The sequence below is a fragment of the Sinocyclocheilus grahami genome, unplaced genomic scaffold (genome assembly GCF_001515645.1).
Source record: "Sinocyclocheilus grahami isolate Dianchi unplaced genomic scaffold, SAMN03320097.WGS_v1.1 scaffold54.1, whole genome shotgun sequence".
NCBI classification, from domain to species: Eukaryota; Metazoa; Chordata; class Actinopteri; order Cypriniformes; family Cyprinidae; genus Sinocyclocheilus; species Sinocyclocheilus grahami.
The window spans coordinates 5,438,881-5,455,121 of record NW_015505233.1 but is presented as its reverse complement, the minus strand read 5'-3'; the positions used below and the strand labels follow the sequence as shown (position 1 = coordinate 5,455,121).

Sequence of the window (16,241 nt, the reverse complement as noted above, 5' to 3'; positions counted from 1 at the left end):
TATGATAATACTGGAATAGTTTGGAAGACAAAATTCACAATAAAATTTTAAGAAGGTTAGAAAATGGATTTGAAGCCAACAAAATCACAGCTAGGTGAAAAAACAAAAAAAACATTTGTTGTTGTATATATACACATACAAGAAATATGGCAACCAGCAAGAACTATACACATATCATAAGAAAAATGTATTGTAATATTTAGAAATATAGCACAGTTACATCTCTAAAATATAAAAAACTTTATGCTTGCAATAGTACTGTTGTTTTAAAGTTCATGCCAGTTAATCCAAGTCAGGGATCAGAGTTCAGTTGAGGCACACTGCAATTGAGAAAAAGTAGTCCTATTACACCAGGTTGTTTGGGTGTTTTCACGTATGTAAGCTGTATACTTTTATATAGAGTCTATAAACACTCAGATAAATGTTTAACTTTATATTAAACTTTATATAAAAAGTCATTTTCAAAGATAAGAATAAAACACCAGGGAGTGGTTTTTCCAATACATCTTCAATTCATTTTTAAAATATCATTACATTTAAAAAAAAAATCATTTAAAATGATGACTAAATTAATAACACTAACCTGAAGCACTGTGAGTATAGTGATACAAACAGCAGGAATCAAGCTTCTAAAATGGTTGACTTCTTTGTCACTTATTACTCAACAAGACAAAGAAGCCCCTCCGCATTCCTTTTGGTTATGGATGGTTATGAAAAAATTCTTCTCATAAGACAAACCTACAAAGACATTACAAGACTTCTCTACACAGATCTGTTGTCTTAGAAAACACAGAAATATGACATCTGCAGCCAGTAAGACAGAGTCTGTTAGACCCTGTTCAAAGGTCAGAGTTTATTTAACTGATTTAATGGCAGTCATTCATATATTCAGGCTGTTATCTTTGACTTCAACAGGTTTCATTCATAAAAGGCTATACTGGCACTGCATGCCTGGTTTAACAGAGAAAATGAAAGGAAAAAGCACATAATAAGAGAGTGGGTCTGTCAGTGGGATTCACTGGAAGTCAGTAGGGTGTGTAATGAATGAATCTATTTGTTTTTCAAGCACTCCACAAGTAAATTCGAGACGGGTATGAAAAAAAAGGCTGTGTGTGTGTGTATAGCTAAATTACGCCATCGACTAATATCATATCTGACCCTGTGTGAGGGTGTGTGTCCTGTTCAAAGTTGAAGCATTCCAATTTAATGAACTATAATGGTCTGTTTATAAAGCAGCATTGGTTTTCCTGCTGCTCGTCCCGCACAAACCCAGTATTTTTCCACCTTGGTTCTCAGTGCAGGGAACTGAGGCTGAGGCAATACAGCGTATGAGTGTGTGTGTGTGTGTGAGAGAGAGAGATGTGAAGAAGCCACATCATTACAGCTACAACGGCTGCACACTGACCACATTGTATTAATGACACCCAATCTGAGACCAATAGCTGTAACACACACTGATATATTTAATACTTATTCTTTCATACACTAAATCCTTTGTAAATTACATGGAGTGACAATTAATTCTTAAAAGCACAGTATAAATTTTCCAAATCGGGAAAAGAGTAACTCTTTTGACTCTAACTGATAAAGATGTGTCCAATGCCCTCACAAATACCATTCAAAACATTCCGGTAAGAAGTTTTTGAAAGAAGTCTCTTATGCTCACCAAGGCTGCATTTATTTGTCTTTAGTGTCACATGACCCTTCAGAAATCATTCTAATATGCTGATATGGCGTTCCAGAAACATGTCTTATTATTATCAATATTGAAAGCAGTTGCTTAATATTTTTGTGGAAACCTTGATACATTTTCAGTATTCTTTGATGAATAGACAGATGAAAAGAACAGCATTTATTTGAAAAAAAAAACTTACTATACTTACTAAAATAAATGTACTGTCACTTTTGATTGATTGCAATCTTGATAAATATTTTCTTTATATCATATATATGGTTTTTCTGTCATATCATATATATGTATTCCTGTGCTCAGATATATACAATTCTAATACTCTACTAAAATTTGCTCTAAACGTTGGTATGTATGTGTGTTTGTAGGATCTGCAAAAATCCACTAATGTGGTTTACCAGGCCCATCATGTCAGCCGCAGCAAGAGAGGGCAGGTTGTGGGAACCAGAGGAGGTTTCAGAGGATGTACAGTCTGGCTCACGGGTAATGCAGGGACACACACACACACACACACACACAGTTATAACAAATACATAATGCAAAATTGAAACAGGTTTCAAGGAAGGAATGGAAGAGGCCGTTTTCCTCACGCATCCATTGATTCCAGCATACGAGTTATGCCAACATCGAGGCAATGCGCGAAAACGGCTTTGAAAAGATGCCCCCTGTAGAAGAGACGCAGGCCAGCTATCTCTCTATGGGTGAGACGTCTTCTCTTAAAACTCCCTCCTTGCCATCTGAGCCCCTTCAGATTACATCTCGCTTGAATGGCAGGGCATACGCAGCAGCAGGTCAGGCTGTCGCTTATTGCACACGATGGCGGTGCTCCAGGCATATCAGGCTGACCTGCTGAAAGACCTGGATAAAGGCGAGGGCCTTTCTCCTGATGAGGCAGCTGAGTTGCACCGCACCACGGATCTCGCTCTTCATGCTACTAAGCAGGCCGCCTCTGCTATGGGCAGGTCCATGGCGGCTATGGTAGTGACGGAGAGACAACTGTGGGTGAACCTGGCAGATATCGGGAAGAAAGAGAGGGGCTTTCTTCTCGAATGCTCCGGTTTCGCCTTCCGAACTTTTTGGTACCTCCGTTGAGACGGTGATCGAGAAGTTCAGGGAGGCAAAGGTGCGCTCAGCGGCCTTCAAATCCTTCATTCCACGAAGGTCCAGGTCTGAGCCCAAACAACCCAGGGGTCCTGGCCCATCTCGGTTCGAGGATCAGAGACGGGCACAGAAGGCTAGTGTCGCGGCTCGCGCTCCTCCCCCGCCTGCGGGTAGGGGTAGGAGGAATCGCGGGTCAAAGGGAGGTAGGCAAGACCTAAGGGATGTGATCCAGACAAGGTGTCAGCGCTTTCGTCCAGATCAGAGTGATACTTGAGTATCCACTCATTTCCTTTGGGGGTTTTACATCTGCCCTTATCTTCCCCCTCCTAATTCTCCTGTAACCACCATCTCTCCACCTGACCGAGGTTAGGTGGGAACTTCCTGCATTACAGTCTCCTATACGGGACCTATGATGTCACGGCACTGCAGAATTTCCTGGATGACCGGGATGGGCTTATGCTTTCAGGCTGCCCTGTCTGGTATACCGTATCTAGGTCGCCCTGAGGGCCTCCTAGTCACCAGGATATCCCCTCTTGTTGAGTCATCGAGCGGGAAGTATAGGTGGCATTTGCAAGAACCTTCTTGTGTATGCTGTCTCAGGCAGTGCTCCCCTCGCCTTATAGGGTTGTATTTGAGCTTGCCTCTCCTGTTTGGCTTAGTACTTCCGGGTATCTGTGAACAGATGCTTGGAAAACTCTTAAATCCATATTATGGTAAGTGCACACGTTAAGCTTTGCACACTTTCTAAAATCCACATAGTGGTAAGTGTGCACGTTATGCTTCGCGCACTTTTCTGAAATCCTGTATGGTAAGGGTTACGCGTTATTAGCCTCGTTCCCTTTCTCTGAGTTGGTTTAGACCCCGGTACCTTGGGCTCCACTCAACCAGTGTGTCTCTGTCGACACACTTTAGAAGCATCTCTCCCCTCACCATTGAGGGTTATTATGAGCATGGTGCTTTCTTTTGAGCATTTGAATTTTCTCCCTTGCTGAGGAGTTCTCCTCTCACTCTGTTCCCAGAGCATCTGGAACCAGCAGCATCAGGCGAACTAGGCCCTTTCTCCGCCTCTCTGATGCGCTGAGTTTTCTGGCTAGCTTGCAGTACGCTTACCCTTCTGATTTCTAACAATCGTGTAGGTCGAGCCCCTCTCATTGAGAGCTGGGTGTTTGCTCCCTCAGCTAGAGATTTACTGCTAGCCATTCCAGCAGTATACTTTAGATCGAGTTGATGACTTCTCAAACATAGTGTTTTGGGATGCAATATTTCCATCTATGGGCTGCTCTTTCAGAGTACCACGAGGGCCCCTTAGAACGGTTTTTAAATCCATGTTATGGTAAGTGTGCACGTTAGTCTTTGTACACTTTCTAAAATCCACAATGTGGTAAGTTCGCACACTAGTACCCTGCGTTCTTTCTAAAATCCTGTATGGTAAGAGCTACGCGCGGCAGCCTCGTGCTCTTTCTTGATTGGTTTAAAACCCCGGTTCCGCCTTGGGCACCACTCCACCTATGTATCCTCTGGATACCTACTTTAACAGGGTGTTGCTACTAGGGGTCTGTTGAGACAGTTCCTTCAGCATATTCAGAGCATGCGGTAGCCCCTGTGTGACAGGCCAAGACTTAGTGTGATTCTAGGCTCTTGGTCGTATTCCCTTAAAGGAATCTATTCCTGATTCCAAGCCTTGAGCTCTACCCCGGGCCCAGGAGTTCTGGCCCTAACAGGTAAGTTTTTGGGGTATGTAGCCTAGGCCTTTGGCCATAGGGGATAATGTCACTGATAGCCGTCTTAACGTCCCAGGGGCAACTCCCATGGCTATGGTAGAGTTGGTACTTAGTGCTCGCCATGGTTCTGGCATGCACTCCCCTCAGCATGGTGGCGTGGGTATACCCTTCCCCATAGCGACCCCTAGAGGACGCAGTTCGAAGTTCCCTTGAAAGGGAACTTCTCAGATTACGTATGTAACCATGGTTCCCTGAGTAGGCTTCAGACGAAGAAGAGGATGATGTGTTCTCCCGGCGCCTATTTATACTATAGTCGCACCGGTAGTGACGTCATGGCTGTTGCCGGCCAACGTGTTGTTGGTGTTTTTTCAATGTATGCTTCAGACACAGGTCATGATGAGGCGTTCCCCATAGCGACCCCTAGAGGACACAGTGTCTCCTTCCCTACTCAGGGAACCATGGTTACATACCAGACGTTTTTCAATACAGTTTTTTGCCTTCTGTACCTCCACTACCCCCTTAGTGTGGCTCAGGTTTCATTTCATTTCATGAACATGAACCAGAAAAAATTTCCTTGTTCCTGATAACTTGACAACTTTTTAGTTTTCTTTACTTGCAAATAAAGTGAAAAAAATGTTGATTGTCATGATCATGAATTAATCACAATTTGTAATTATACCTCATTTTAAAAAAATGTTTTATAAAGTACTGTTTAAAAGTTTGGGGTTGGTAGGACTTTCCTCTTATGCTCACCAAGGCTGCATTTATTTGATGAAAAATACTTCAGTGTCACATGATCTTTCAGAAATCATTCTAATATGCTAAATTGGTGCAAAAGAAACATTTCTTATAATTATCAATGTTGAATGTTGTCTTGCTTACTATATTTTTGTGGGAGCCATGAAACATTTCTTCCAAGTTTCTTTAATGAAAAGATTTGATTGGAATTACTTTGCGTGTGTACACAGGTCTGTCAGGGGCTGGTAAGACAACAGTGGGATTCGCTTTAGAGGAGTATCTGGTCTCTCACGCCATTCCCGGCTACTCTTTGGATGGTGATAACATCCGTCACGGCCTGAATAAGAACCTGGGCTTTACTTCTGAGGATCGAGAGGAGAATATTCGGCGTATTGCTGAAGTGGCCAAACTGTTTGCAGATGCTGGGCTTGTTTGTATTACAAGTTTCATCTCGCCGTTTACAAAAGTGAGCTATCTAACCAACATCTGGGATTACTTTATCATTTATACTGTGAAATTGGTTAAATTGGGTTTAAAAATCAAAGAATCAAATCAAAATCACAACACTAAGATAAGATCACAACATTATCACTAAGTTTTGAGACGTTTTAAATGCACAGCAGTATAAACGGCCCTAATTTTTGTTCATTTTAGCAGATACTGTTATTCAAAGTGACTAACAAATGAAAATAACCAAAGCACACAAATGATTATGTAAACGCAAGGAGCGATAAACACTGCTGTGTTTTCATTTTCTTTAACCGTCTTTAATAAAAATGTTCTATAAAATGAATAATGCCGACCATCTTGCCTCTGCAGGACCGTGCAGAAGCCCGAAGGATCCATGAGAAAGCAGGTTTGCCATTTTTTGAGGTGTTTGTGAACGCTCCTCTAGATGTGTGCGAGAGCAGAGACGTTAAAGGACTCTACAAAAAAGCTAGAGCTGGACAGATTAAAGGTGATATAAAAACCATAGGAACTTTAAAACTGTGCATTTCCCAGAAGTATGTTAAAAAAAAACATTTATTTGCCTTCCATCGTTTCTCACTCAGGCTTCACCGGTATTGATTCTCAGTATGAGTGTCCAGAGGCTCCTGAGCTGATTCTGAAGACCGGAGAGCTCACAGTGAACGAATGCATTCTGCAGCTGGTGGACCTTTTGAAGGAGCAGGTTAGTCAGGAGCTGAACACAACAGGACACATCATGGACAGCTGATGTATACAGTACTTTGGGCTTTAAGAATAGCTTTCATTTGCCATTTCCCAATTGGTGCACTTAACTTTATCTTTGGTCAGAAGTCCAAGGTCGAAACCAAAGCAAAAGCCTCTGTCAACATATCTGTCTGAAGGGCACAACCTTTGTAGAAAGGGCAAGATATTTTACTCCAGTTTACTTTACTTTAAATTAAAGGATGGAATGATAGTTCACCTGAAAATAATTAGTCTTTATTTACTCACCCTCATGTCGTTCCAAAACCCATCTTTTGTCATTTTTTTTCTGTGGAATACAAAAATACATTAGAAAAAGTTTGGGGTCAGCATATTTTTCTTTTTAAGGAATGAATACTTGTATTCAGGAAAGATGTATTAAGCTTATCAGAATTCACAGACGTAATAAATTGACAGACATACTGTAATAAAAAAGTTACAGACACATTCTATTTAGCAAGATTCATAATGCAGCAAAAATACAAAAATATTAAGCAGCACTGTGTTCAACACTATTAATATTAAGAAATGTTTTTTGATAACCAAATTAGCATATTAGAATGATTTCTGAAGGAAAATCATGTGACACTGAAGACTGATAGATGTTAAAAATTCACCTTTGCCATCACAGGAATAAACTACATTTTAAAAATATATGAAAATAGAAATATATATGTAAAAAAAGTTATTTTAAACTGTAATTATACACAATTTTATTTCACAATATTACCGTTTTTACTGTATTTGTTTTATAAAGAAAAAGCAACCTTGTTGAGATGCAACCACGTTGAGTCAAAATCATACCGACTCCAAACTTTTGAACACTAGTGTAATTGTTTTAAAGAATCTTCACATCGTTTTTTTTTTCATCCAATAACTTCATAATTTACTGTGAGCTGCCAAGCTTAAAAAACACTACAAACGTGTTGTTCACCATAAAATAGTGTAAAACTCAGGATCTGTAAAACAATAGTCTTTTGAAGCCATGTTGATAACTTATTCACATCAGGGAATTCACATCTACTATAATCGAACAAACCTGACAACATTGCAACTACAGCAATGAAAGTCATTTTTAAGGGTCAGATCAGATAAAAATAGCTCCTTAGGGTAACAGATGTACATGCCATTATGGAAAATACAATTCTTCTACTACTTTTCATTCAACTCTCTGATGATTTCTCTTTCTCAGAGCATTGTTCCCAGTGGAGTTTTAGAGGAGATTAATGAACTCTTTATGCCTGAGAACAGACTGAAGCTGGCACAGACAGACGCCAGCACCCTGCCCTCTATCAGCATCACCAAGGTAACCAGCTGCATTCGTCCTCAAGGCCAGGGTCCACTCAGGTTCATCTGTTCATAAATAAGAGTGAATTATTGACAAGATGACACACAACTGCTTTATCAGCCCGTGAACAGTGTGCTGTTCCCTAATTCTCAATGCAAATTTATTCCAGAAACCACAACAATAACAATTTGAATGCTCTTCCTTAAACTTATTCTCACCTATTATTCCATGATGTTATATAATCCCACAGACAATCAATCAGAACAGACATTTGGACAAATATGATATTAGCTAACTGTTCCGTTTGTAAACACAGCTCTCTGTATTTGTGTGTGTAGCTGGACTTACAGTGGGTGCAGGTGTTGGCTGAAGGATGGGCTAGTCCTCTGAAGGGTTTCATGAGGGAGAGAGAATACCTACAAGTCATTCACTTCAACACCCTACTTGATGGTAACATATAAGCACACTCTTGTTGCCGTACCAGACACCTCCCTTCTTTTATAGTGCTACTCATTTTTATTCTGCAGTACACACAGCAATCAGACTTAGTCAGGTTTATCGTCTTTATGCTGGCAATGGTGCTTATACCAGCAGCAGAAGGCTGATCTAAGCTCTGCACTGTTATTTAGAAGATTTTTCATGCTAATGATCCATATTGTCTTTAGATGTTATGTGTTAAGGGGTATTTGGGCAGTTTTTTCTCATAATAAAAAAAAAAATTATTATAAAGAAATAGTTTGTGATTCCAGTCATCTCTTTAAAATTATTTATAATATATGCAGATTAACATATTTCTAAATACAGGTGGTACCATCAACCTCTCAATACCCATTGTCCTTCCTGTTGCAATGGAGGTTAAAGAAAGTCTACAAGGCAGTGTGGCTGTGGCTCTGGAGTATCAGGGAACACGTGTCGCCATCTTACGCAACCCAGAGTTCTATGAGCATCGAAAGGAAGAGCGATGTGCACACCAATGGGGGACAACCTGCCCCAAACACCCTTATATAAAGGTATTAATCATTTTCAGCAAATGCCTTGATAATTAATGTATAGCAAATCACCAAAGTATTATAACTTACAATTGCACAAAAATTACATGCTTTAACTGTTTACCTGTCAACAGATCGTTTTGGAAAGCGGTGATTGGCTGGTTGGAGGTGAGCTAGAGGTATTGGAGCGAATCAGATGGAACGATGGGCTGGATCAGTACCGTCTCACTCCACGGGAGCTAAAGGAGAGATTTAAAGAGATGAAAGCAGGTAAAAGTAAATGGATTAAAGAGGACGATTAAGAGTTAACAAGTAACTACGTTTACAGAGTAATTTTCTGGAGACACTTTAAAGGATTATTGCACTTCCTGAATAAAACAATTCCTGATAATTTACTCACCCCCATGTCATCCAAGATGTTCATGTCTTTCTTTGTTCAGTTGTAAAGAAATTATGTTTTTTGAGGAAAACATTCCAGGATTTTTCTGTATATAGTGGACTTCAATGGCGGCCAGTGGGTTGAAGGTCTATATTGCAGTTTCAATGCAGCTTCAAAGGGCTCTACACGATCCCAGCCGAGGAATAAGGGTCTTATCCAGCGGAACGATTGGTTCTAAGTGTATGCTTTTAAACCACAAATGCTCATTTTGCACTAGCTCTGCGATAATCACGTTGGAAAGGTCACGCGTGGTTAGTTCTTCGTCTGTGTGCTACGGTTCAAAAAGTTACGGTAGGGCGAAAAACTCAATATAATTTTCTTTTCGAACTTCAAAATCATCCAACATCATTGGTTTACATTTTTTTTAAAGGACATTTGACTTTCTTTGCACGTTCGCTTTGTAAACACTGGGTTGGTACCTTTCCAAAGTGATTATGTAATGTGTGAGATCGAGCTAGTGCAAGACGAGCATTTGAGGTTAAAAAGTATATAGGTTTTTATTTTTTTAGAAAATGATAGATCGTTTCACTAGATAAGACCTTAATTCCTAGGCTGGGATCGTGTAGAGCCCTTTGAAGCTGCATTGAAACGGCAGTTTGGACCTTCAACCCATTGGCTGCCATTGAAGTCCACTATATAGAGAAAAATCCTGGAATGTTTTCCTCAAATTTTTAATTTCTTTGCAACTGAAGAAAGAAAGAAAGACATGAACATCTTGGATGACATGGGGGTGAGTAAATGATCAGGACATTATTATTCTGGAAGTGAACTAATCCATTAAACTTAAGTTTTTCAGTACCCATGCATCTCCAATGAAAACCACTGTCATTCTGGATCTAGGATGTGATTTTGTAAAATCATGTTGCCAAACAGGTTCTTGGCGGCCAAAAATATGGCAGCAAGATATTGCATCAGGGGCTGTATATGAAGTAAGGAATCCAAAGCGCTCATGTAGGGCACAATGTTAAAAATGTAATAAACAATAAAATTGGGCTTTATAACCCACATTAAAACCACAGCAGGCACTTTTTTGTTTAAAAAAAACATGTGATAGGGTGTGCCTAAAATAAGTCACATGTTTACCACATGTCAAGTATTCATTGACTAGTGTCAATTTCGATAAAGTCAAATAAGAAATCGAGGTTCTTAATTTGATACACCACATGAGTGTCTGGGATTTCTGGCTTTGGAGGTTCTTAGATATTCTGGACTTCACCATGGTCATGCGACAACTAATTAAACCACTGGACCATTCTATTGTTTTCCCAGACGCAGTGTTTGCTTTTCAACTCAGGAACCCGGTGCATAATGGCCATGCCCTGCTTATGACCGACACACGTCGACGACTGGAGGAACGCGGGTATCGAAGGCCAGTGCTGCTTTTGCATCCTTTGGGTGGCTGGACCAAAGATGATGACGTGCCTCTGGACTGGAGGATGAAACAGCATGCGGCCGTGCTGGAGGACGGCATTCTAGACCCACAATCCACCATTGTGGCCATCTTTCCCTCCCCTATGATGTACGCTGGGCCTACAGAGGTATGTAGATGGTTATCTTTCATAAACGCATATGAAAATTAAATGCTAAATGCTAATCATTTTTAAGCACAAGTCAATATGTGACCCTGGACCACAAAACCAGTCTTAAGTCGCTTGGGTATATTTTTAGCAACAGCCAAAAAGACATTGTATGGGTCAAAATGATCGATTTTTTTTTATGCCAAAAATCATTAGGATATTAAGTAAAGATCATGTTCCATGAAGATATTTTGTAAATTTCCTACCATAAATATACCAAAACTTCATTTTTGATTAGCAATATGCATTGCTAAGAACTTCATTTGGACAGCTTTAAAAGCGATTTTCTCAATATTTAGATTTTTTTGCACCCTCAGATTCCAGATTTTCAAATAGTTGTATCTTGGCCAAATATTGTCCTATGTCCTATTATAACAAACCATACATCAATGGAAAGCTTATTTATTCAGCTTTCAGAAGATATATCTATATATATTCATATATATATATATATATATTTGAAATAAATGAATCATTTTATTGATCAAAAGTGATCGAAAGACATTTATAATGTACAAAAGTTTTTTATTTCAAATAAATGCTGTTCCATTGAACCTTCTATTTATCAAAGAATCTGAAAAAACTGCATCACAGTTTTCACAAAAACAATAGATAATAATAAATGTTTCTTGAGCACCAAATCAGCATATTATCGTGATTTCTGAAGGATCATGCGAAACAAAGCCTGGAGTAATGGCTGCTGAAATTTTTTGCCATTACAGGAATAAATTACATTTGAATATATATTTAAATAGAAAAAAGTTTTTTTTAATTGTAATAATATATCACAATGTTACTGTTTTTAAAGGGCTAACCATGTTCCTGTGTCTGTCAGGTCCAGTGGCACTGTCGTGCAAGGATGGTAGCAGGTTCTAATTTCTATATTGTGGGTCGTGATCCTGCTGGGATGCCCCATCCAGAGTCAGGACAGGACCTGTATGATCCATCTCATGGAGGTAAAGTTCTATCCATGGCCCCTGGACTCACCTCTGTGGAAATTATCCCCTTCAGAGTGGCTGCATACAATAAGACCAAGAAGGCTATGGACTTCTATGACAAAGACAGGTGAGACTGAATTGCAGAGCAATTCCAGTATTTCACAAGTAATTAACATGAAGAAGTGTATGTGCATCTCTTAGACTATTTAAAATATGCTGATTCAGGAGAATTCCAATAACGGTGATGCATGTAAATGTCTTTTTCCAATAACCGGAAACTTAAGCAAACCTTTTTTGCATGTAAAAGTGGTTGCTTTGTGATTCTGAAGCATGAAAAGCAGGCTGCTTTTACCTCTTGATTTTCAAACAATGCAGACATGCTGATTTTGAGTTCATCTCCGGGACCAAGATGCGCAAGCTGGCCCGCAGTGGAGAGAGCCCTCCTGATGGCTTCATGGCCCCTAAAGCCTGGAAGGTCCTCACAGAGTATTATACTTCTCTACAGAAAGACCAGTGATGACACATTCAAGACGTTCCAACACAGAAAACCTCAGATCACAGCGCATGTGGTCCACACTGAGAATGACTCGGTACACTAAACTACTTCAAGGCATTGAAAAATGAAGGAGCATACTTAGAAGATTTCCTGTGAGGAATTATTTTACTACAGCATTGTTTTTAAACTGAATTATAAACATGCTTTTTCAACTGTGAAATTTAAACTGATGTGCCTTAATTAACAGATTGTCTGTCCCAAAGAGATTATGAGATCTTAAATTGTATTTAGGAATGTGTTTTGTATTTTAGCCGGCATTTAAAAGAAAAAGTATATCAATTGTAATCTAAATGAAGCAATTACTCTACTGTGCAAAAGTTTGGGGTTGGTAAGAATGTTTTTTTAAAGTCTCTAATGATCAACAAACTGCATTAATTTGAATTACTTTACAATTTAAAGTAACTGCTTTAATATATTTTTAAAATGTATTTTTTTGCTGTGACGGCAAAGCTGCATTTAAGCAGTCATTACTCCAGTCTTCAATGTCACATGATCCTTCAGAAATCGTTTTAATATGCTGATTTGGTGCTCAAGAACCATTTTTTATTATCAATGCTGAAAACAGTGCTGCTGAATATTTTTGTGGAAATGGACACTTTTTGCAGGATTCTTTGATGACATTTTCTGTAACATTATTACCATCTTTTCTGTCAGTTTTGATTAATGTATCTTGCTTAATATAAATATTATTTTCTTTAAAAAAAAAATTTTTAAACTTACTGACCCCAGACATTTTGTTGATGTGTAAATCAAAGCACTGTTCATGCAGCTGCAAATGCAGTCAGATTTTCAGAATCATTTTTGTTTACATATGACTTTTTTTTTTTTACCCCCAAGAAAAGGGGCCGTTATCTGGGGACCATACTGGGGAAAGCATACTGGGGAAAATATAAATTTTAAAGACAATAATGAATAACACTGTTTTATTAAAGGTTTAACAGCGAATGCAATGTTATCTGGATATCTGGACATCTTATCTCTTTTAATTAAATCTTTTTACTGTGATTACATAATTGTGACCACGTGGCTGCTTTTAGATGTTCACAGTGTGTGACTATATTACAGCTTGCTTTCTGTTCTCTGAAACAAGGGCAAAAGTTACATTTAACAGATGGATGGCGTAACTGTTATGCTGCGCGCATCCACAGAAATATTGACCCTCTACTACCATCTGGTGGTCGGTCACCAGTGTACAGAAACCACATAGCACCATGGGGAAAATAGCTGATTATGCAAATATAACTTCAGCTAACAGTTACAGTACATAAGCAAACTGTTTTGTGGAACTTTTCATTCCCGTATGAAGCAAAAAGCCGTTTATAATCGGTTTATATGAGGTCGTGGCCCGGACGTAGGCATAATGCGCCCTAGAACATAGTCCCAAAATCTGTTACGGGTGAATAACTCCTAAGATGATGGATGGATGGATTTAGGGAGCAGGGCTATGACTGTGCTCCGCTAGACCCTAGGCATTCCCAAATGGATTTAGGGGATTCCCAATTAGACTTAGTGCGGATGAGAGCATTAGATCCAATATGTTCTAGTTAACCCTATTTAAATCTGCTAACTGCAGTGTTGCAGTGCTGTGCAATTCTGAAAAGGTTACAGTGAGTATGTACAGGATGTGTGGCATGGATTTTCCCAGGGTACAAGCATCTATAAAATAAGCAGCTGGAGGCACAGAGACCTACTTTGGGTTAAGGACAGGACATACTCACCCATTTCCCTAAATCTTGCCATGTGTTAATACAGTGTTTCCCAACCCTTGTCCCCCCACCATATTTTGGAAGTCTTCCTTGCCTATTTTAAGTCATGAATTACTAACAAGTTGAATCGGGTGTGTTTAATTAAGGAGACTGTGTAGATATAGCCTAGGTGTTCTAGAAAAAAAAGATTGTGAACAAAGGGTTTTTAGCATCTTACTGTATGCTGAATGGGTTTAAAGACCCCAAGAAATTGTATATCATTTATTTCATCCTGAAATTTTAGTATTATACGTTTATAATCTCTATTACTAATTTAATTAGCTTTTATTTTTTATAGCTTTCTTTGAATAGTACTATTTAGGTTTAATTTATTTTAATTCAAGTTTTTATTTATTTCCAGTTAGTAATTTTTCTAATAAGTGTTTTAACTTAAACTTATTTCAGTTCTGTGCCAGTGCAACATTTTACATTTTTGTTTAAAGTTTTTCATCTAATATTTATATTCATATTTTATTTTATTTTATTTAAGCTTTATTTCCATTAAAAGTCATTTTAATCATTTACTTTTAACGATAAAAATTCCGTTAATGTGCTAAAGCTGACTTTTGTCAGCATTTAGGCATGCACTAATACTTGACGTTAATATTAACACACACAGACAAAACTGTGATTTTAATTTCATTTAACATGTCAAATTACCCTTTTAATTCCTTTACTCTTTATAGTGCTCAGATTTTGCTTAGCTTTTTCATAATACACTCTTAAAAATAAAGGTGCTTCACGAATGCCACAGAAGAAACTTTTTGTCTAAATGGTTCCATAAAGAACCTTTAACATCTGAAGAACCTTTCTCTTTCACAAAAGGCGAAAGAAGGTTCTTCAGATTATAAAAAGGTAAGAAAGAGATGGTTCTTTAAAGAACATTTGACTGAATGGTTCTTTGTGGAACCAAAAATGGTTCTTCTATGGCATCGCTGTGAAGAACCTTTTAAGCACCTTTATTTTTAAGAGTGAACATGCGTGAAAGTAGAATAAGTGAATAGGTGCCTTTATTAATGAAACAGCAAGGAATACTGTAGTGTAGTGTACAACAGGTGGCGCAAGGTCAATTATTACAGTGTCAATGCTTTAACCAGCTCCTATGGCCTTACATGTGCCATCAGGAAAAAAAATTTCAATTGGAAACTATAAATATACTCATGCATACTAGAAGTCTAATATTACAATAGGCCAACACACATCTAAAACAACAGAGCTTTAATCTCAAATGTGCAAATATTTAAGTATAGTACTGATGATAAAAGTTTGAACTTTTAAAAGTATGAATATTAAAAAAAAACTTTTTTTAATGAGCATTTAAAAGTATGAATATTTTTTAACAAATGATAAAAATAAATGTTATTCAGAAGCTTTTTGAGAAATATGAATGTAGCTTATCAGCCTTTTGATATTTCTGTATGCCGGTTCATGAATACTTAGCAAATTTAAGATTAAAGCACTGTTGTTTTAGATGTGTGTTGGCCTGCACCTACATTTTTAAGATGTTTCATGTAGTAGTTTTTAGTTTTAAGTAGGCCTACTAACTGTAATATGCTAAAAAAAATTATAAATGCAGTAGATTATTTTCTAAATAATAATTTTTAATAAACATTTACATACTTTTTTTAACGTTACTTAACAATATAAATAATAATCATATAGCAATGATTGCTTAACAGGTCATTAATTTAGCAAACTTCCAAGAGGCCTTAAGATCACTTAAAATAATTCATATTTAATTTTTTTCAAGTGAGATTTCTAGACCCAGAAATACATCTAAAACTTTATGTAGGCTACATGGACATTTTATAATGAATTTTATAATGAATACATTTTACACCATAATTTGTTGTGTATACAGTGGGGAAAAAAAGTATTTAGTCAGCCACCAATTGTGCAAGTTCTCCCACTTAAAAAGATGAGAGAGGCCTGTAATTTTCATCATAGGTATACCTCAACTATGAGAGACACAATGAGAAAAAAAATCCAGAAAATCACATTGTAGGATTTTTAAAGAATTTATTTGCAAATTATGGTGGAAAATAAGTATTTGGTCAATAACAAAATTTCATCTCAATACTTTGTTATACCTCTCTCATCTTTTTAAGTGGGAGAAATTGCACAATTGGTGGCTGGCTAAATACTTTTTTGCCTCACTGTAAATTGTGAATAAAACATTTATTTTTAAAATCCATATCCTTACTAAGGGGTCTCTGTTGTGGACAATGGTGTCAAAATGGTTGAGAACCA

At 37.9% G+C, this 16,241-nt stretch overlaps 1 protein-coding gene across 1 annotated transcript in view; it reads left to right on the top strand.

Annotated features, from left to right (window-relative positions):
• papss2a (3'-phosphoadenosine 5'-phosphosulfate synthase 2a) overlaps nt 1–12,670 on the top strand; it is a 14,529-nt gene extending 1,859 nt beyond the window's left edge. Inside the window, exons 2-12 of the mRNA XM_016269815.1 lie at nt 2,059–2,173; nt 5,481–5,716; nt 6,070–6,208; nt 6,303–6,421; nt 7,652–7,765; nt 8,086–8,197; nt 8,552–8,757; nt 8,871–9,006; nt 10,445–10,713; nt 11,588–11,817; nt 12,066–12,670. Coding sequence (XP_016125301.1) covers nt 2,059–2,173; nt 5,481–5,716; nt 6,070–6,208; nt 6,303–6,421; nt 7,652–7,765; nt 8,086–8,197; nt 8,552–8,757; nt 8,871–9,006; nt 10,445–10,713; nt 11,588–11,817; nt 12,066–12,207 — 1,818 coding nt within the window. The 3' untranslated portion in view covers nt 12,208–12,670. The remainder of the gene's footprint in view (nt 1–2,058; nt 2,174–5,480; nt 5,717–6,069; nt 6,209–6,302; nt 6,422–7,651; nt 7,766–8,085; nt 8,198–8,551; nt 8,758–8,870; nt 9,007–10,444; nt 10,714–11,587; nt 11,818–12,065) is intronic.
• The last annotated feature ends 3,571 nt before the right edge of the window (nt 12,671–16,241 follow it).